Source organism: Saccostrea cucullata, unplaced genomic scaffold (genome assembly GCF_032062105.1).
Source record: "Saccostrea cucullata isolate Sc308-1 unplaced genomic scaffold, CSIRO_AGI_Scuc_v1 ctg9107, whole genome shotgun sequence".
NCBI classification, from domain to species: Eukaryota; Metazoa; Mollusca; class Bivalvia; order Ostreida; family Ostreidae; genus Saccostrea; species Saccostrea cuccullata.
The window spans coordinates 1-23980 of record NW_026926413.1 but is presented as its reverse complement, the minus strand read 5'-3'; the positions used below and the strand labels follow the sequence as shown (position 1 = coordinate 23980).

The following is a 23980-nucleotide window of genomic DNA, read 5'->3' as shown; positions in this document are numbered from 1 at the left end:
AGTTTATGTTTATTTCAAAGGTTTTGCTTGTTTCGGTATAATAAACAATTCATTGCATGAATGTTCGGGAAACATGAAGACTTATTCAGCCAAGAAATATCATATTCCTCTCGGGCGAAGCCCTCGGGGAATATGATTTTTCTGGCTGAATAAGTCTTCATATTTTCCTCACTATCATGCAATAAATATCAATTAGCACAAGTTACTGACTGGCTATCTAACAACTAAACATTTAATATTTCAACTTTTCCTTTTGCAGTAATATCTCGTTATCAACTGCATATGTTGTGTACATCTCCCAACTTATTCAATCCTCTTCATTAACATGATTAATTTGAATAAAATATATTTTAAACAAACTTATTCGATACTCTTGAAAGAGCATGCTCCTACTACGAAATTTTTTTTTTAATGGAGGCAGCTAGTCTACTGAAAGATAAGATTGTGTTACAGGGATTTCAACTTGACACGGTACCTAACCTAGCTCTAACGAACTTTATTCGTACGTTAACAAATATATAACCTATCGTTGGATCGTGTATATATGCTTATTAATTAACTTGTTTCACATGTAATTGAAAGACCTTTGTTTTTAATACTGAATTTGACTTGGGAATGCTCTGTCTACCTGCATGAGCAATACATCATAGAACTCACGGCGGATACGCATGACCGGTTGACAGGGGATGCTTGCTCATCCCACCTCTGTAATTTCCAGGTGTCTGTGTCCATGTCCTTTTCATAGATTTGGTATTTATAATTAAAAAAATATTTTTAAAAAATCAATCACTGGTCTTTCCACTTTGAAAAGAAATATATACATATAACGTTATATAAGCCTGTATATGATATATCGATTCTTTTAGAGCATGTTTTAATTATTGCTTGTTAATTTATAATTATTAAACATTCTAATTTTACGAAGTAAGCAAACATTTGTCTTCAAACTTTGGGGGTTGGAGAAAAATCAATTCCATGAAATTTATCGTGTTCAACATTATGTTTATATATTCTGTTTGATTAACCCCCATCAGCTGTTCGGTACATATTTAATACGATATTTGATATTAAGAAAAAACATCATTTTCAATCATGCATTTCCATATAACAATTACGAAGTGACAATGAAAAAGCCTAATAGTAAAAATATTGATTTCATATTTCAAATACTCTGTTATTCTGGCCATTTAAACTTTTTTGTGTACATCATATGTGTCAGGAAAGTTCTTATTATCATATGACGTCAATCAGACCGAAGGGGATATTTTAGAATGTCGACTACGAAAGTGAAAAAAAAATAGTTCCGTGTTAATTTCGCCAAAATTTGTAAACATGTCTTGTTATCCCCCAGAAAAGAAACATTTTAAATAACTGGATTATTTAAATAACAAAATATCATTACCATGTATTTCAATCTAATATATATAGAGAGAAAATACACTCCGAGGAAATTCGAAAGCGGTTAAATCGATCCATTCGGATCTCTTTCACTTCACACTTGCTTTTATTTTAGGTCTTCAGTGACAACGAACATATCTTACAAGATGTGATGAACGCCTGCATCCGCGTGTCGATATGCCTGTTGATTGAACTTTAATTTGCAAAGGATTATGGCTACGAAAGTTGTATATTTTACTGTTGATGGAAAGCCGGAACAAGCCGAATTTAGATCGGACGACACGGCAGACGAACTGAAAGGTAAATTCCTATCGCATGGTAAATGAACTTGTCAAATAAGATTTCACTGTTTTTGTATAAACATTATGTAAAAATCTAGAATGATTTGTTAAAAATGTTTTCTTTGATTGGACACCTCAGCGATCTACAGAGCTAGAAATCGATAACGATTAAACAGTTTTGTCAGATGTCAAATTTCGCGCACCTGCTTATCAAGATATATACGTATAGATCTATATATACGGGGTATTGCCATAGGCAAGACATTGTTGTGTATTGCAGCATGCAGCATTGTTAAATCAGAAGACAAAGTAAATGATATGCATGCTGGCACTGAAATTTAAATGTAACCTTAGACTCAGTATGATGTGGTCATAATGGAAACATCAACTCGTACAAAACCTACACGAAAGAGAAAATTATCATTATTCTTCACAGAAAGCTGTACAGCTTAAATTGACAGTTATCTCAAGTTTAATTAAGTGGCACATGTATACCTTTTCGTAGATATTCAATTATATAGAGCTATTGTCTCTAATTCTATTACCTGCATGAAAATGCCCCCAAAAAATGAATGAATTTTAAATAAATTAATGAAAAGAAATATCATGAAATGATTATATTATAAGATATATACATGTATAAAAAAAAAAACAAAAAACAAATGAATTGTTGACTATATACAGAGTTTAAAATTAACTGAAATTTCTACTAGCCATGTGGGCTCCTAACATTTCAAATTTAGGAGCCCACAGCTAAATTTGTTAGCCCACAGTCAGTTTCTGTGATTTAAAAAAAAATTGTTCCCTTTCTTTTGGACACTGGGACAAAAACAGATACAAATAAAATATGATTGTGCATTAATATGAGTACATTTGTTTAAAATTGGAGTTCTTACTTGATGAAAATCAAATGTCATATGAATATTTAATCAAAGGAAATAAAATTAAATTCACGCATCACTTTTACTATCCTTTTTTTTTTTACATGGTGGAATACGTATACATGTATTTGCTCCTTCAAGTTCAACCGATGAAGTGACAATGGTACATAAATAAGATTTTCAATGTTAAATATTTTAACTGTAACATATCTAAAACAGTAATAAGTAAAAACACTTATAATTTATATGAAAAGGTAGTTTGGAGTTATTAAAATTGTATATATATCTTTTACGTATCAACGGTGTGCAGAAGAATGGAGGAAATTCGGATTAGAAAAAAAAAAAGATCGTTTTTGGGCTTTCACAAATCATGTAGTACTGTTAAATGGAAAAGATGAAGGATATTTACGTACAATAGGACCATGCTGCTGTGATTTATTTCATTGGTTGGGAGTTTGAATAAAATAATATGTGGAAATGTCTGTTTTTCAGTAAGGGGACTAGTCGAATGAATTCGGCCTCTGCAGAATTTTCATTTGCCATGTGGGCGAGCAAGTTATAAATTTTATGAGCCCACACCAAATTTTACTTGCAATTTGGGAGCGGGCGAGCGTTAATTTTAAACCCTGATATAAAGAAGATTTTCAAAGATGAAAAAAGAAAGTTATTTAGGCCATAATAAAAAAATTCCTAGATTCTCATCTGAATTTTTTGAAAAATTGAGGCGAGCGGGCGAGTTTTATTATATATTTTTTTCCATTTTACAGATTCTTTATAGACCTGGTCTGTCGGTGCAGATTTATCTTTAATACCGGAATAAAAATCATGGTAGAGACCCGTTTGTCTATTACTACACATCATCACCAATCTTTCACAGCCAATGACCCTTGTTTAGCATATTTACAGCAATTACCATCTTTTCAGCTGTCAAAATCATGCTGATCGACATTCGCGGTATTTGAAACAAAAATTGAATGGTAGTTGAATACCGATCCCGATCAGAATTAAGACGAAGAAAAACAGAAATTAAAAAAATCAGGGCAGGGGTAAAAAACCGGGGTGGGTGGGGATGAGAATCTAGGAATTTATTTATTATGGCCTTATAATGAATATTTTATAAAAAGAACATGAGGAACACATGCATGTTCATAACACAGTGATTGGGAAGCCAGCTTGCGCCATGCGCCATAGTCGCATTGAAGTGAAAAATGGCGCATTTAATCAATCAATCATGGCGCCAAGGTGCGCATTCAATTTTTAGTGATGTTATTTGGAAATATTTTGCGTACGACTTTCTTGTTTTACTTTCGTTTTAAATGCAGTCAATTTAAAACAACAAATCTCATTGGTTCAAACCTGTCAAAAAATACCGTATAAGCAGAATTTTTAGCGAGGATTTAATTTTGGCATCATTAGCGAAGCTACCAAGGTCGCTAAAATTGAATATCGCTAAAAAATGATTGTAAAAATTTCTTTAGTGAGCATTTCAAATCGCTAATATTACTTCTCGCTAAAAATAAAATACCCAATTTTAAGGACAAATCGCTAAATTTGCGTCTCTCTAAAATTTCCACATATACGGTACTTCCAGTTAAACGAAGAGATACTTCATTCATTTGTATGGTAGGGCTGTTCCCTTTCCAAAACTGTCGTAATTTTAACACAAAATACGGGTCAGTTATATTCTAAGCAAGTTCCTTTAAATTTGCTGCATTACACTTGTATTTCATATTTGTTTGTCACTTTGTTATTTCTTGAAATGGCCCTTCAGATTATATTGATGCCCATTCATTTTCGAAATGGCCCATCAAAAACATTGACAGTTGCGCCATAGTCCCATTGACTATTTTGGCCTTCCCAATCACTGATAACATTTTTAATTTCCATCAACTCTGCCAGGGTTAACATTAACTTTTTTCCTACTTGTCCATATGAACAAGTGACCAAGACACATATACTTGTCCGAACATCAATTTCACTTGTCCGAAAATTTTCAATAAACTTTGATTGATTCATGATATTATTGATTAATACAACAAACACATAAAACAAAATTTTAAACAGTTCTTTTTATTATTTAGAGACTCCTTTACATTAAGATGCAGATGCACTTGTCTAATTGGACAAGTGCCCAGCAATATTCACTTGTCCATAATTTTTTTTTCACTGGTACCAGACAAGCAGACAAACCGTAAATATAGAGAGCCCTGTCTGCTGTTGAAGGTACCCGACAAAACAGCTGATGTACTGGTCATGCAATTCTGGTTTGAGAAGAGTAGCTTTTTTATTGATAGATGTATAAAATTTTAATTCATTATATGTGCTTAATATTTTAAGTTAGGGCCACATCAATAAAAATTTTTGTTCGTCGGATCCACATGCTCGTAATTAACCGAAACTAGAAAAATAATATTAAATTCAAAATTTCCCGCACCATGGAAATTCTGTCCATTTTAGGCTCTCTTTATCGCATTTTTCATCTGCTTACCCTGCAAATCAGAAAAAATATAATTGTCCGCTCAAAATTCTTCAAGTTCCGCCTAAAATTTTTGACTACAAAAAGTAATAATATTATTATTTAACCGCTTGACCGCTCTTACTTTTTTCCATCAAATGTCCGACGAACAAGAAATTAAATTGGTATGGCCTAGGCCAGCATATTTAATCCACATTGCCAAGTTATTTTGAATTATTGCTCATTAAGACTAAGCATTGATCCACAGACATTAATATATATTTTTGGACAAATAAGTTGTTTTCACACCGTCTCTATCAAACCATGAAAGTGACTTGACACTCTTTATATGATTAGGACACACATTGACAGAAAAATGGCAAAAATGACAATTAAAAAATAAGACCAAGTACATGTATGTCTCAAAATATATACATATATTACAATGTATAAGAAAATATGATTATATGGAAAAGGTAATGTTTTAATTTTTTATGGGGACTGTCTGTGAACCATGGAAATTTATTTTTGTTTGTTGTTTAACATCCTTCTTGAGAATTTTTCACTCAAAGAGATGCTACCTCTTGCTGGTAGAGAGCTGCAAATTATTTACCTGTATGTACTTGCCAATCAAGGCCATTGAGCAGGGAGGAATTTTTTTTGTGCCAGCATCTACTGCAATTGGGGACCACAGTTTAATGGTCTCATTGGAAGGACCTGTCTCCACATTGCACAGTGGGATTGAATCCTGCAATGTAAGGATCAACTTCTTACTCTGCAACTCCAGAGCAGATGCTGTACCAGTGAGCCACACAGGCGACCAAGATGAAAGTAAATAGAGTAATAATGGACCCAACATTTTATTAATAGTACTTTTCATTGAATAGTGGGACCATTTGCCCCACTATTGTTATAGACTTTCCCATGCAGTCACTGACTGATTTGGATATATGTGAGATACACAACATTTAAGCAATGTGAAGATACCAAGTTTTACAAGTGTTCTGATCTAATCTTTTTAAATTTTTGATGTCAAGGAGAGGCCATTTGTTCTATTTAAGGTGCAGCATTTCAAAATCAGACAATATTGATACTGGGGGTAAATATTTGAAATCTGCTGTCTTTTGTTCTTAATTAATTCAGACAGAGGAGAAATGTCCTTGACAACTTCTTCATATGGGGTTGTGAAAACACAGCAATCAGTGTGAGTCCTTGAGACACCAAGTTCTGGTTGTGGTATCTTAGCTAACTTACAGATACTCCATTCTTGATAATCATCAAGATACCCCCACTAACAACAGGTCGCTGAGGCTTTGGGATAATGTAGTGCCATTGACAGAAAAAACCCTTAAAAAATAAAACATTTTTTTTAATCCCCTGAAGGCTGAATATGATCTACTTTTTGAAAGCCAGATAGCCTGTACATGTGTTTTGATTTTCATCATTTTCCATGTCTGTAACTAAAGTGCTTGTCTCAATACATATGCAGTGACTTTGACAGTATATGTATACAATGACTTCGACAGTATATACAGTTCCAAAGCATACTTCGTTACCAAATAAGTAGATGGCCAACTACTGTGAAATCATTTTCAAGGGGGATTAATTTCATTGTTTTCGAGGTATGGGGAGATCATTGACCCACAAGTTCATGACCACCATGAAATGTAAAATTTCATATTCATTAACTATAATTATTAAAACATTCTTCAACAATGAAATCAAATCCCCACAAACCAATTTTTTCCCTCAAACCTCAAGAATTTGACCCCATGAAAATTTGTGATTTTACAGTATATGATGAACATAATGATCATCAACATCAAGATGAAGATTTGCAAACATAGTACTTTATACAGAAATTTTGTGGACCTTAATTCTTCTTGACCAAAGTGTTATCTTGTTTAAATTATATTTAAGATAAAGATTTTCTGTGAGTAAATGATGAGTAAACTTGTTTTATGTGAATATACTAAAGTTCCTACATTCTTCTGCATTAAAATTAAATTTTAAGGTAGATAAATCTGAATTTGGGATATAAAAATTGCATCTCCTATTGGTTTTGATAATTTGATGGTGGTGTGTGTGTGTGTGGGGGGGGGAGTAAACTATATATATAGCAACCACCATACAACAAAATAATGCAGTACACAAAGGATACATCAGGGACATTGGTACCAGCATTATATATTTGCCAAGTTTAAATAAGTTCCAGAATAAAATGTTTGAATGAGATTTTACTGGGCAATAATGTTATTCAGGTAATTGATGCTTTAGTGCCTTTCCAATGTTAATGTGTATGTCGCTCTGGGAGTATTTGGACATCTTCATTTTTAGTTGATTTGGTCAATATTGACTCAAGAAATTATCGATTGTTGAAGTCAGAAAGAAATGACAATAACCTAGGTATATTGTTATTTTAAGTGTTTGCATGTAGTGTTGTAAAGTCATAATATTGGTTTTATGTCTAAACACTCTTGGCATGATTAATGACAGAAATGCTGGAGAATTCCCTTTGGTTTAAGGCTTAAGTACATGCATGTAGCAACATGGCAAACACAAAATATTCATAAAAGATTTGGTAAACTAAGGTACAAGTTGATTTTTTTGAGATATTCAAAGTGTGTTCTTGGTTGAAAGAAGAAATGATACATACATATAAATCCAAGCACTCTTAAAACAAACCAAGTACATATAGTTATGATGAACAAGGATGCCTCTTTCAAAATATGAATTTCATGGCCCTGGGGTCAGGGATTCTGTTGCTATGACAGGAATCTAATGAACTTGGCTTTATAGGGAAAATGCATTGACCTACTTTTGAAAGATTATAACCTTGACCATAATTTCTCAATGGTTGCTGCAAGGGCTTTGGTAATTCACAGGTTGTTGCTTGTGCCAAGACCTTTCTTTGGTTGTCATTTTTGGCCTTGACCTTGGAATTTGACTTGCATTTGAGAAACTTTAATCAGCAAAGAGCTGCCTTATGGGGGCATCAGTATTCGTAGTATTTTTTTTTTTTATCAATCAGTGATAACAATTTTTTTTTTTATTTGATAGAGACTTTTCGAGCAGCTGCTGAGGCCAATTCAGATGACATACTGAAGCTTTACAACACTAAAGGCAACCTTATCAATATATCTCCAAAGTTACCTGAGAACACCCCTGATACTCGCTACAAGTTAGAAGTGGTCGCCCTTCACTGTAATGGTAGGAACTGTACCCTTTGCCATAATTTTGAAGTATATGTAAAGAGTATACATTATGCAAAGGTTCCTAAAATTGTTTCCAGAGGGTTTGTTAATTTAAAAAAATAGGATCAAATGATTATAATAATTATAAGATCCTGAGGCAGTCATTTAATTAAGGTCACTGAGCCCTGAAGTGTACTGTTCAAATGGGCTCAAATTGTTAAGTTGTACAGGATCTGCACCATGCTTGGCACAAAACTGTTCCTGTCAAAGAGGTCAATCTCGTTCTTTGCCTCATTTGTTAAGACAAGGTCAAGGTATTTGAGTCTAAATAACTTATATCTACTGAGTTTTAATATTTAAGCTGAGAATTTTTAAGTTCTTGCTTTCAAGTTTACAAAACATAATATTGCTCATGTAAAGAAGAGGTAAAAAAAAAAACCCCCAACTTTTATGCAATTTAATTCAAACATATTTAAATAAAACTTTGCATTAAAATTTTTGAGTTTATGCTGAAATTTCTTTTAAGTAATGCTTTTAAGTAATGCTTATGCCTGATCTTATGTTGCCCTGAGAGGTTATTTTTCCATGATTTAATTTATACATATTTTTATTAACAAAAAAAAAAAAAAATAAATGGGAGGCAAAGCCTATTTTGGCCTATTCCTTCTAGGACAGTTCTGAGTAGATTTCTATAATTAGGAAGTGTTGAAAAATTTAACTGAAATCAGGAAGTTCAGTTTTGGCAATTGATGTCAAAATTTGCTGAATCTAAATATTAATTTTGTCATGAACTAAAATTCAAATTTTATTAGTATCTCATGTTTTCTTTCTTGTTATAGCTATCTTACAGTGAGAAAAGGGCATTGGTAGCTAGAATATAGTATTTTTTAATTGGACTTTCTTTTGATATTTAATTTAATTCTATCAAGTTTCAATGATATCTCTAACAAAAGTAAATATCAAAGTAATTGAAACATGGAACATGTGGACAACAGAGGATGTAATATAGAGCAGAAAAGGGACAACAAAACTGTTGTTGTTTTTTTTTTTTTTTTCTTCAAGATTTTGTTCTTGGATTTTGGATGATTTTGTTCTGATTTCAGACAATGTCTTGGCAACACAGTTTGGGGCAGTGATCACAAACTTAGAATCAAGGTAATTTAAACAATATCATCTAGAGCTTGAGGAAATTCATATCAAATGACTGCAAAAACAGATTAGACTAAACAATCCAAAAAATCAGCCTGCTTCTGGCAGATAAACAAAACACTGCATCTTCATGAAAAGATAATCGAATAGTATACACTTTGATCTTTTTTGTTCAAGTTAAAGACACAAATGGGCAAAACCTGAATAAATGCAAAGTTTCTTAACTATACTTGATGAAATCCATAATGTACTTCATAATATGTATATGTGCATATTTATTTTAACACCTCCATTTCTTTAAAAATAAATGTAAACTTGGATACAAAAACTTGATAATGGTAACAAGTGCATCCCATATAGATTGTTTAGATAATTGAAATAAACCAATGGGAGCATTGAAGAAACATTAGACCCTACAAATTTAAAAAAACAGACTTTGCTTCAGAAATTTTTTGCAAGAAATTGTATATACAGAAGATGAAATATCTAGTTTTATGGTTATATGTTCCTTGAACAATGTCAACACTGCATGTAGTTCAACACAGTTATGTTCATTATTGTACTCAACTTACTAACACACACTACTCTCGAATTTAACTATAATAGCAGTGATTTCCTCATACATTTTTCCATCTTTATTTATTTTAGAATAGAAATGTTGGAAAAGAAAGTTTTTGTAGAAAATGGAGAAATTCCACCTGTGATAGGGGAGCTGAAACACAATGTGGAAAACTTCAGAGAAAAACTAGAGGTAAGTTTTGTTAACTCATCAAATGTTTTTTTTAAGCATGATTAAGATTTATTATTAATTATGTGTGAATTTTTCAGGCTACTAAGTCAGGTGGCCCATTGCTATCACCTGTGTTTGTTGGTTATGCATCATATATCTGTCATTTTTGGCTTCTTCTCTAGAATCACTGAATCAGTATGAGCAAATTTTTTTATACACAAAGCATCCATACTAGGGTACAATAGAATAAAAATTATCTAAAGTTGTGAATTTCAAGGGCCACAGAAAGAAGGGACCAAAACCATGTAAATTACGGTGGATTTAAATTATCCAGTAAAAAGGGTTCCAAACTATTTGATGTTTTCAAGCACATCTGGGTTCAGGATTAAGGCTCCATTTTAAGTTATGAACTGAAAAAACCCTGCATCTCATAAAATCATTTCCCTGACATGTGGAAATCGAATATTTTGATTTTTTTTTTCAAACTAAATAAATATGATGATGATGAAAACCTGAATTTCTTTGCATACATCCAGACCAATATTTCTGTTGAGCATAAAGAGGTCATTAGATCTCACAAGAATCAGATGGATGTGATGGCTCAGTATTATTGGCCTCTTGTTGCTTATGAAATGTATACATACAAGAATTTTATTTATATGAAATGTTGAAGTTGCATCTATTTCAAGATAATAAGAGCCAGAGTACAGCTGGTTATCTTAATTAATAATTGTTATTGACTCTTGCTTAATGTATCACTGCCACATGTGTCTTTGTACAAATTTTGTAAGAATTTTTTTATTGTAGTAGACATTGTTAAAGGGGGAGGAAATAAGCACCTCCTTCAAATTTACCTGGTTTTAGAACCTCTGTCAATCATCTGAAATTAAGCCTGGGATTGGATACTTTGATTTCATTGACATTTAGTTTGCTGCTGTTGTGTATATGTTGTGTACCTTGTCTGGAGATCGTACCGACCATTGAATTAACTTTTAGGCTTTTGATGCCTACCGCACTGTATGCCAACGTGATAAATAAGCAATGAAATTGTTCTTTTCCTTTTTTAATTCATAAGAATATGCCATAAATATAATCAATCTATCAAATAATTAAATAAATGACAAGAAAATCATGGCTATATAATATATATTATAAATTTATTAGCTCTTCTGAGCCAAAGGCTCAAAGAGCTAATGCTATGGCCATTTGTGCGGTGTGCGTTAACTTTTTAGAAAATGGGCCATAACTCAAGAACCCCTTGGCCAATCAGTGTCAAATTTGTCACAGGGTATCCTTGGCCCAAGGGCTACCATTTATACTAAAATAAGGGTTAAGACCCTGAATCAAGGGGAGATAATCAGGAAAACAAAACAAAAAGTACTGGTTGCTAAAAAATCTTCTTCTCCAGAACCACCAGGCAGATTTTCACCAAACTTACATACAAGGATCAGGATATGTTGAAGATTAAAAATTGTTCAAGGCATGACCCTAGGGCAAAGGGCGTGGTCTCAAGGTCACTTTAAAGTTGACCGAAATTTACAATTAATAAAAATGTTCATATTTTGCTTACTATAAGGACTAGGATCATCAAATTTTGTAAGTTAATGCATCTTAGGACTTCACATCATGTTAACTCAAAAGTAGGTCACAGTGACCTACTTTTTAAATTTTGCGGGCATTTGTTTTCAAATTGATTTGGAGGCATATTTTGGATACTTTAAGGCCTATGATCATCAAACTTTGTCAGTTGATGCATCTTGGGTCCTTGAACAATGTCAACTTAAAAGTAGGTCAGCGTGACCTACTTTTTGAACTTTATGAATTATCCTTTTCAAAACATTTAATCCCATTATTTCAGGCACTGAAAGGGTTAGAATCATGAAATCTTGTAAGTTGCTGCATCATGGGACCTTAAAACATATTTAAGAAAAAGTAGGTTACTGTGACCTACTTTTAGAATTTTACAGGCATTTGTTTTCAAATTGTTTAAAAGGCATATTTTGATTACCTTCAAACCTATGATCATCAAACTTGGTCAGGAGATGCATCTTGGGACTCTGAAAAATGTCGACCAAAATATAGGTCATGGTGACCTACTTTCAACATTTTATGGCTATATTTAAGTATCATAGGTATTTATTGGCTTAGAATCATCAAACTTTGTGAGTTGATGCATCTTGGGTTTTCGGATAGTGACGACCAAAAATTAGGTCACAGTGACCTACTTTCGACATTTTATGGCTATATTTAAGTATCTCCGGTACTTATTGGCTTAGAATCATCAAACTTTGTCAGTTGATGCATCTTTGGTTTTCAGAGAATTTGGACCAAAAAGTAGGTCATGGTGACCTACTTTTGAATATCTCAGGTATTTATTGGCTTAGAATTATCAAACTTGGTCAGCAGATGCATCATGGGACACTAAATAATGTCAACCAAAATGTAGGTCACAATGACCTACTTTCGACATTTTATGGCTATATTTAAGTATCTCTGGTACTTATTGGTTAAGAATCATCATACTTTGTCTGTTGATGCATCTTGGGTTTTCTGTGAATGTTGATCAAAGAGTAGGTCACAGTGACCTACTTTTGAATATCTCAGGTATTTATTGGCTTAGAATTATCAAACTTCGTCAGCAGATGCATCTTGGATTTTTAAAAAATGTCGACTAAAATGTAGGTCACAATGACCTATGGCTTAGAATAATCAAACTTTGTCACTTGAGGCATTTTGTGATTTCCAAGAATGTAGACCAAAAAGTAAATCTAATTGGCTAAGAATCACCAAACTTTGTCAGGTGATGCAACTTGGGTCTTTGATAGGATACTTAGGGTTAGAGGCTTCAAATACAAGTGATAGGTTGTACAATTTATCAGAAGAGCGATTCAAGGCCCTTGGGCCTCTTGTTAAATTTAGTTATTAATAATTCTAAAGGGGAGGATTTCATATCACAATTACAATCGATAATTTTAATTTCCGTGTCAAAAAATGAATTAACGTACATTTATTCCTCCAGTAATTAACAAAATAAACCTTTTGCTTTTGAAGCTAGTATCATGGAATTAAATAAAAATTATTTTTTTAAAAAAAGTATGACAACATTGTAACATTGTTCATGAGTCAAGCGAATGATTTTATAAGACAAACCTGCTATATGTGTCACTTTTCTTCGATACATGCCATGGTGACGAAATTACGGTATAATAATAAGTTTTAGAAGAGAAATTACTAGGAATATAACATCTTGCTTTGTATTTAATGTTTGAAATTAATAATGAATCCCAAAAGAAAAAAAAAGATGCAGATGATTCTTTTCCCGTTTCACAGGTGTCGGGGAATCAACCCCGGTCCGAAGCCCTGGCCATTTTTACCTCCATGCGTTATGGAAAAATCAAGTAGGGTTTATCTTAAAAAGATATTTATTTAGACAATAATATTTCTACTTCAACATTTTATTCTCAAAACATCGTTTCTAATGCCCTGTTCACACGGAGAGTTTAATTCGAATTAAACGTAAAGTTAATGCGAATTAGCTTCGCTTAGCGTTCACACGGATAATTTAATGCGAATTAGTTTAATTCGAATTAGTTTACTGCACATTAAATTACTTCGCATTGGCTCCGTGTGAACGCTAAGCGAAGCTAATTCGAATTAAATTCTGAGGCATGCGTAATGGCAAAATTAAGTCGAATGCCACAAGTCCGTGGTCAAATTGAAGTATTTGGGCTATTTTTGAGTGAAAAACTAAGGAAAATTGTGTTTAACGTTAAAATGTGTGTACAGACACTGTAACATTATGTCAAATGCATCTGCTCCTGCATAAGGTGACGTGATTTGCAAATGACGTCATAATAGCCTTAATGACGCCTGGCCGTAGAAGTAGAATTTTAATTTGCATTAGTTTACTTCGCATTAGCTGTCGTGTGAACGCAATTTAATTCGCATTAGTTTGATTCACATTAGTTTACTTCGCATTAATTTACTGCGAATTAAACTCGTCGTGTGAACAGGGCATAAGTTTCATTCTTATTTACCGAGAGACTGTTTTATGATTCACTTTCTTCTTTCGTTTTGCGTAGACGACGTGTAATTTGAATTATTTACTTCCCTTTTTGTCGCCAGATTACAGCGACAGATTTTGGTGCTAAATGTATTTTCGTTATAACACTTCATTAAGAAACACACTGTATGTAAAAAATGTCGAATTATTAAAAATATTAATTATTTTAAAAGAAAGAAATAGAGAAGGATTCTGTCTGCAACAAAAAATGCTTTATTTCGCATTTTCAATTCATGAGCTAAACATGAAAAAAAAAACGACCTTGGTTTACAAAGTCATAGGAAAACACATACAGGTAATACACTCAGGGGCTCAGGTAACATCCTGTGTATAAAGGTAGTATACACAAGCCAGCGTCGTTCCCTCGGGGCTTCTCAGCCGCTTCGATTAAGCTCCACCCCACACCAAACTTACCTGAGGAAAACCGTACGGTTGAAAACCTCGGCCTTTAAGTTATCTTTTTTTGTATAATTTTTTAGGGTGTTGACCATCTAAGTTGGTTAGGACTATTCAAAGACATTTCCTGTGGAACTTCATTGAAACCTTTCTGGGACAAGTCACAGTCAATAAAGAAGACAGATGAACACAACAGAATTGTGTATGAAAAATTCAAAAAAATCAGGTATGTCAGCTTTGATTACAAAGTGACTGTAGGCAGTGTAGCTATCTCTGGAGCTGGTCACAGGGACAAAGAAATATGAGTCTTGGCACATGCAGATTAATTGTGGGAGGTTAACTGGAATCAGTATGTTTATCTGTCTTCTGTCTGTTTGTAAACAAACATGTTCTTGAAGACTACTACATGGATTTGTCTAAAAATGTGTAGGCTTATTCACCATATAAAGATGCACATTTGATATTTTCATTATAATAATTGAACTTTTATTTTTCATTGGATAGGTGTTATTTTTTTCTTTTTTAGAGACAGTCATTTTAGGGTCAAGTAGATTTGAGTCATAGAATCAAGAAACTACTGTGGAATCATTATTGTTCGTAGGGACCAATGTTCGTGGCTTTCGTGGGTAACCCTGACCCACGAATTTACATCCCCACGAATGTATATACAAACATTTGTTTTATTATTTGATAAAAGTTACGATTACACAGACTATTTTATATCGTCAAATAACTGTTACTCTAGTGTAATCGTGCATAAAGAAGACAATCTGAGTGTGGTTATTGACACAAAACCAAAATAATTTTAAAAAAATTACGTATCAAAGACATCGATAACTATATACATTAAGTAATAAAATAATAAATACAACTGTTAAATTTAAGTAGTGTTTACATTACAGTCCAACACGCTCAAATGTCCCTTTAATGAGGTCAATTATCAGTGCGATTTTAGAGTAGTGCTAATTAGCCAATTAGCTTGAATTGGTTTCAGGGTAGACGTATATTAAGTCAATTTGGGCATTGTCGTCGTTCTCATTGATTTAGAGATTTAAAAATATGATCCGCATATCACTAGTGTTTTTTTATAATTTTAATTTTATTTACTGTGACATCACGGCTGTAATATTTGGCGGTGCAAGTAGCTGTTACATTTTTGTGTACACAAGAGAGATAACTTAAATAAGCAAAATTGACGGAGTTATCCTTCTTTATTTTAACTTTGGAGAAAAAAACGAAATAAAACTTGTTACCAACGAAATTACGTCCCCCGAACCAGGAAATTTTTTGCTACCCACGAACATTGACCCCCACGAATAAAAATGATTCCACAGTACAAGTCAGTGCATCTTTAGCATGTTTAGACAATATAAATTTCAGATTAAAACTAGCTTATTTATACTTAAAAATGATGAAGAATTTTAAAAAAAGCATAAGGAAAAAATCATGGTCCCTACAGATGTAAGAGTTATGCAATAACTGTCAGAAGCTTAATTTCTAATAATTTTTAAAAATGTTGCATCAAGATTACCTGGTACACATGTTTTTCATGTTATAGAGTTTGAAAAAATCATTTGATAAATCTTTGTCCATACAGAAATTACATAAATTTCTAATAACATGAATAAAATACAAACTGATTAACAAGTAGTGCATCACACAGTGGATACTGTTAATCTGTTCTCACCATGGGGGAAATGAATTTGCCTTGTTTAAAATTAATAAGTTCAATATAGGAAGGCTATCTTAATCATATATGTTAGATCTCTGATCAAGTAGGTGTTTTCTGTATTACACAAGTAACCTACATCTAAAATCAGGTATCTCAAACACCAGTATTGGAATACCATGGATACTGTAAGTTATAGACAGAAGTTGTCATGGGGATAAAATTTGTGGAATTGTTATCTAAAATGGTTTATGAACATTAAAATTCGTAGCATTGATAGAAATTCTTTTCATTATATATACATGATATAGTCATATAAAAATTTCTTGTTAGATCTAATATCTTGATAATTGTTAACTTTTATTAGTTATAACCTTCTAAAAAATATATTGAGCATTTAACATTAATTAACTGTAAACAAATTGGGAACACGTGTAGATCAAGTTCAAATGAGCTTTTCTGATCACATATTGTCCATCTGTCTGTCGATCTGTAAATTTTCATTTACATTTTCAACTTCTGTATAAACAAACAAACTTGAGATTTATTACAAGGCGTACATTGTCTTTTTCTCTCTTGACTGCATGAATATGGGAGCCACTAGGGGTTTTATTGTGTGAAATCTGCTGAATAGAGAAACTCAAATTTCTTTTTTTCATGGGTACTCCAAAAATGACAGATACAAAGGATAAAATTTATACAAAAAATAATTTAAAAAATGACCAAGAGATTCTCACATTTCTATGTTTTAAATTTCAAGAGCACATATTTTATATTTTTTCTTTTATAACATTTTTATTACCCACTTTCTACGAGCTTTAGTTTAATTATCATAACGTCAAAAGCACACTATTATGACGTCAATGTATTTATCGGTTGAAAAATCATTTTAAAAATCAGTTATATAAAATTGTAATTTAATTTTTCAACCTGTAATTTCTCAATTTTGTTAAATTTTGTTAATTAAGTTTAAAAAATTGCATTAAAGAGTAAATGCATGTCATTTTTAGGTCACCTGAGTAAACTCAGGTGACCTATTGCTATCTGTTTTCGTCCGTCGTCGTTCGTCGTGCGTCGTGCGTTAACATTTGAACATTTTCAGCTTCTTCTCTGCAACCACTGAACCAATTTCAACCAAATTTGGCACAAAGCATCTATGGGTGAAGGGGAACAAAAATTGTGAATTTCATGATCCCTGCCCCCCTGGGGCCTGAGGGGTGGGGCCAAAACCACTAAAATTAATGCAATCTTTAAAAATCTTTTTCTTTCCTCCTGGACATCAAGCAGTCAAACTGTTTGCATGATTGTAATCAGCAATGAGTCCTCTACCAAAATTGTGAAATTCATGGCCCTGGGGTCAGGGGTTCTAGTGCTAGGGCGGGGCTAAATAAGTAGGTAGTGAAAATGCATTATTTCTTTGAAAATCTTCTTCTCTGCTCCTGGGTATTAAATAAACCAACTAAGTACATAGTTATGATGAGCAAGAGTGCCTCTACCAAAATTGTGAATTTTATGGCCCCAGGGTCAGGGGTTCTGGTGTTAGGGTGGGGCTCTATTGATTATATAGTGAAAATACATGAATTCTTTGAAAATCTTCTTCTCTGCTCCTGGGTATTAAATAAACTAACTAAGTACATAGTTATGATAAGCAAGAATGCCTCTACCAAAATTATGAATTTCATGGCCCCAGGATCAGGGATTCTTGTTTTAGGGTGGGGCTCTATTGATTTTATAGTGAAATGCATGAATTCTTTGAACATCTTATCCTTTGCTCCTGGTTAATATGCTAATGATCTAATTACATATTTAAGGCCAGGATTTATTTTATTTTCAGTTTTACAAACCCTCCGCTCAAGGTTTTGAATTTTTAGAAAAAAAAATTTTTTTTCTTTCCGATGACAAATTTGAGTCGGGATCGAGATTTCAAATTTACGAACTCGCACTTCCGGTTTTACGATGAAACGGCGGGTAAATAAAGCTAGATCTGAGAAGATAGATTGGTTTAGTGTAAAATTCATCGATAAGATTGCCTTTCAAAAGGTTTCACCCGTTCAAAGGACAAATAAAATGCTGACGACTTTGTTGCACAATGACAAGCTGGTGAAATAATTATGTATTCGTTTCAAAAGTAACTGTAAATTATTTTCATCCCCCAGGTTTTAAACTGCCCGTGGTAGCTATTGCATATTGCCAGGGACATTGTTTAGGTCTCTGTTATAGCTTACAGTCTAAGCATCATTCTTCAGAAAAGGGTTGCTTATGCATCAGATGTAATGAATAAAGCTATGGGAGAAGTGAAGTCCATTTGAGGAAGAAATAAACAATAACCTGAAGAAATAAAAAAAAAATTCAACTATTAAAAGGCAAGAATATACAAATATATACAGGCATGTAGTATCATTTGTATCAGCCAGAATAATTATTTTACACTTAATTGAAAAAATGTTGACCCTACTCCCCAATACTCCCTGTCTGTTTTATGATAGGAATTATAATTTTAGGCATCAAGTAAATATTAGAACAATGTCTACACATTCACCTAACACATATTTAAAAAATGAAGATATATTGAAAGACTTTTAAAGAATTGATTTTTTAAAATATATTTTGATCAACATCTGTCATCACAAAATTTATATAACTGGCCCAAACTGGCAGATGATGAAATAGGCAATTAAATGTTCTACTTTCCTATTTGTAAGCATTATGTGTCCAGTGGTAAGGAGCTTATTAGGATAGCATAAAAAAAAGAATGTACAAATTTATGTTAATAATTGTTTTATCAAAAAAAAAAAATTATTTCCTTTTCCTTCATAACTAAACCTAAACATAAAAAAATGCTGGCCTTATAATGAAGAAAGGGGCCTCTTTCAAAATAGATAATTTCAGGGCTGCTGGGTCAGGGGTACCAAGGGGGTACTTTGACTAAAAATAAATTAATGCTTTGAAATCTGCCCTTTGATAAGCAATGGTGCCTCTTTCAAATTTTGTGAATTTCATGGCTTTTGGCTTAAAACACGAACCAAATACAATAGCTGGAAAGTTGTTACATGATACTCAGGTGACCTATAAGGCCCGTGGGCCTCTTGTAATTTGATGTGCAAAGTATTGCGCATGAAAACCCCAGTCGGCCTCCTTAATAATCATCCTGATCATAGAGTCCTCATCAAACTGTATAATATCTAAATATGCATTGTTAAATATATACTCTGTTCATTGTATTGTAACCTTGACCTGTTGTATAGAGAGGGTATCTATAGGCTTAAGCCTGTTGCCCAATCTATTCAGTTTACTGAATAAATATTGTTTAAAGTAACTGTATAATTTCAGTGAAATGAGACCTCAGATCAAAATGGTCATGGCCTGAGAAACTTAATGAGGTTATAGCCTGAGAAATCTAATTATACTTAGGTGACCATCAAGGCAAAAAATCCTGAATAAAAGTGAATGACGTATATATGATATATATTTTCCGTGCATGGCTTTACAAGTGTGTAAGCTAGTTCATGTTATACAGTAACCAAGCAAGGAAGAGCATTTAAGTGCTAATATGGCAATAACTATGATTATAAAATTTGCAACTGGTAGTTGTATTTATACAGTAGGCATTAATGTAAATTTTACATTGGTTGTATTAATTACTGTAGACAGTGTGTTTATATTGTCCTTTTGAGATTAGTAGTCATTTTAAAAATTGAACATAATGTTAACATGGTTAAGGATGAAAATAATTAAATTTCCTGAGCATTTTTGAGATAATAAGAGTACTGTTACTTAGGAATGAAACAAAACTTCCAGTGAGCTAACATACATGTATTTTGTAGCATTAAATCAGACAGACTAATGACAGTGATGGGGATGTGAAGAGAATATTCAGGCTTTTCATTAATGGATTTAACAACTTCATTTCCCCCTTAATTCATTGACAATTGGACCGTTGCTGAAGGGATATTCAAGATGATATGGCTTAGCCTTGGATCGAGTAGAATTATTAATATAAAAGAAAGATCATAATTGATTTTGCTTGAAATCTCATAAATGCAAAATGAAAATGCTTGTATCATTATATGTACCTACTTGATTTCTTTTCTCAAAGTGAAGGTCTCTCATGTATTTGTCTAATTAAATTGCTGTAGAGAAAATAAGTCTTTTTTAGCTCACCTGAGCTGAAAGCTCAAGTGAGCTTTTCTGATCACCCGTTGTCCGTCGTCCGTCCGTCCGTCTGTAAACTTTTCACATTTTCAACTTCTTCTCAAGAACCACTGGGCCAATTTTAACCAAACTTGGTACAAAGCATCCTTGGGTGAAGGGGAATTTAAATTGTTAAAATCAAGGGCCAAGTCTCCTTCCAAGGGGAGATAATCAAGAAAATTCAAAAATAGGGTGGGGTCATTAAAAAATCTTCTCAAGAACCACTGGGCCAGAAAAGCTGAAACTTATATGAAAGCATCCTGGGGTAGTGTAGATATTAAATTGTTAAAATCATGACCCCCGGGGGTAGGGCGGGGCCACAATAGGGAATCCAAGTTTTACATAGAAATATATAGAACAAATCTTTAAAAATCTTCTTCTCAAGAACCACTGGGCCAGGGAAAGCTCAAACTTACGTGGAAGCATCCTTGGGTAGTGTAGATATTAAATTGTAAAAATCATGACCCCCGGGGGTAGGGTGGGGCTACAATAGGGAATCCAAGATTTACATAGAAATATATAGAACAAATCTTTAAAAATCTTCTTCTCAAGAACCACTGGGCCAGGGAAGCTGAAACTTATGTGGAAGCATCCTTGGTTAGTGTAGATATTAATTTGTTAAAATCATGACCCCTGGGGGTAGGGCAGGGCCACAATAGGGAATCACAAGTTTTACATAGAATTAATATATAGAACAAATCTTTAAAAATCTTTTTCTCAAGAACTACTGGGCCAGGAAAGCTGAAACGTATGTGGAAGCATCCTTGGGTAGTGTAGATATTAAATTATTAAAATCATGACCCCCAGGGGTAGAGTGGGGTTACAATAGGGAATCCAAGTTTTGAATAGAAATATATATAGAACAAATCTTTAAAAAAGATCTGCATCACCCAAGTTACTCAGGTGAGCGATGTGGCCCATGGGCCTCTTGTATATTCATGTGAAAGATCAGTATAAAAAAATTCCTTGGTGAAAATACATGTATAAGGCAAACCTTTTTAGATCATTTCTTTTCCTAGCTATTACCAGACTTTATAGCAGCCTGTGCTTACACAAGATTGAATTTGAGAAATGTATACAGATATACATACATACACATTTTTAAATCAGAATTTTATGTCAGCTTATAGTGCATTGCCCAGTTTTACTCTACTTTTGTTTCAGTATTTGTGACAGTATCTGTAATTTTAAAAAAAAAGTATTTTAAAGTTTAATCAATCACAGTTTTAAAATACCAAGATGATCCATCAGAAAGTTTTTTCTCATAGTAAAGGAAGGATTTTCCTCAAGATTTTCATTGAGTCTGTGTTGTGACAAATGATTTGCCATGATTGATGCACATTGTTGCACATTTTTAATCTTGGGCAATTCATTAAGTTCTTCAATGTCCAGGAATTAATTTATATGCCCCCCCCCTTCAAAGAAGGGAGGGCATATTGCTTTGCTCCTGTCTGTTGCTTGATCTGTCTGCCTGTCTGTCTGTCTGTTGGTCCACCAAGTTTCTGTTCATTTTCCTCACAGAGGATATACTTACTGAAATCAAATTTCATATACAGAATTATCATTTTGTGAAACAAAGATCAAAACAATCATTTTTTTGTATGAATTTGGACACCCAAAGTCATGTAGAAAATTGGAAACTTATGGATGTTTTTTCTATATATTTCAGTCAAGTACAAGTAACAGATGAAGTTCGAGAATATCTTCGTAAGCCTACCTTTGATAACTGGCAGTGGGACGATCCTGAAATGATAATCCTACTGCGACAGATGTACATAGACCTTGATCTAATCTCCAGATTTAACATCGAGGTAAATCCAAACTTCTCGATATGTTTTCATATTCAAGGTTTGTGGTATTAAAAGCAACAGATAATTGAAATACATATAGTGAAACTGTTGTAAAAATTCATGATGCAGGTAACATATAAATGAAGATATAAAGTCTGTTCAGTCATAACCTACAGGCTAAAGAGGATTGAGTCATGTTTTGGTTGTGGAGGGGTAAATAAATGGCAGTCTTTTTTAAAGAACAAATGCTAATATATATTCATAATGAAAATGTAATCATTGCAAAATTTATTTACTTAATTAGGAATTGTGAATTATAAAGGATTAATTAGAACTTCAATATGTTGTCCTTGAATGGTGTGATAATGTAATCATGATCCTGACTCCATGTCTAGCAAAATATGAAGGTAAAGCATTGAGGCTGTTTGTATTATTGATTCACTTTCATGTGGTATTGTAGTGATGATCATGAATATAATGAGAAAAAGGTAAGCTAGGCCTTCAAACATCTCATTTTACTTTGAGCATCTGATTCAAAGTCTTGACACGAACATTACTTATCTGTGGTATTAAACATGCTCAATTTTGAAATTCCAATGAAGGGTTCTGAAGTTTTGGACAGAAACAGTCATCTTCAGTTGTGTCTTATTGTCAGGTGATGTAGGGATAAACCAGAGAGACTGCAATGTATATGATATTCCTACCTCGATAGTGTGTGTCTAATGATTTCATTATCCAATCTTTGTCATGTCATTAGTAGATTGAACAGCTGAGATTTAATAGGGAAAATTCTTTAATGTCCTCTATTAAACACATGATCTCTCTTTAATGTTATCCATTAAACACACGAACTCTTTCAACCTGCTTTGTTTCATGATTTGATGCTTCGTTAATGAATCTAATGACTTTAGAAGTTTGAACAGGGATTGATTTTTCCTGTTCTTTAAAGCAAGCAAAAACAATATTGTATGCTTTTTATGCCTAAGTAATGCTATGTTTAATGTTTAAGTATAAAAGCCTTTTTGAACACTAAAAAACTTCTTCTTCAAATTGGCATAAATCTCCACACACAGTGGGACACATGAAGATTTTGATATGAATTTAACACTCTTTTGTGCTGTGGATTTATTGTTACAATAAAAACATGCATATTCACATATTGTACTATTGCACCAAATGAAAAATTTTCAAATGAAAATATAGGAAGTTAACTATTTGAAGGAAAAATAAAACAAAAGCCCCCCAAAAAATAAATGTTTAATGATTTTGTTTTTACTTTCAATGCTATTTATTTCATTTTTGCAGATGAATGTGTTACATCAGTGGCTGTATGAGATATACAAAAATTATAACCAAGTGCCTTTTCACAATTTCAAACACTGTTTCATGGTTGCCCAAATGGTAAGTGAAATAATGTATTCCGGTATAGGTTTTGCATGCATGTTGTTCCTTAAGTCCTCAACCACATATTGGAAAAGGATAATGTAGTCAATGAAAATTGAGTATGACAGTTTTTTAGCTCATGTTAATGAATAGATTTCATCCTCAAAGCATCGACACTAATTACTAATTGCTAGTCTTACTTTCAAGAACAAAATTGCGGCTATTTGTCAAATAATAAAGGGAAGTTCGAAACATATAGTAAAAAATATTAAGATATCTTTAAAGCCTTTGGTTAGGTTGAAATGAAGTTTCCCATTGTGATTAATCTGCAGTAACAACAAAGTAACTTAGGCTTTGATTTTGTGTTAACTATGTAGACTTGATTTTGATTTGTAGATGT

At 32.9% G+C, this 23980-nt stretch overlaps 1 protein-coding gene across 1 annotated transcript; it reads left to right on the top strand.

Annotated features, from left to right (window-relative positions):
- Positions 1 to 1518: 1518 nt before the first annotated feature.
- Positions 1519 to 23598, top strand: LOC134271621 (high affinity cGMP-specific 3',5'-cyclic phosphodiesterase 9A-like; the record flags this gene model as incomplete). The annotated part of the gene is made up of 7 exons (XM_062753826.1): positions 1519 to 1698; positions 8076 to 8225; positions 9313 to 9364; positions 10007 to 10109; positions 14631 to 14773; positions 22077 to 22218; positions 23503 to 23598. Coding segments are annotated over exons 1-7 (774 nt in total), but the record flags the coding sequence as incomplete, so codon positions are not given.
- Positions 23599 to 23980: the final 382 nt, after the last annotated feature.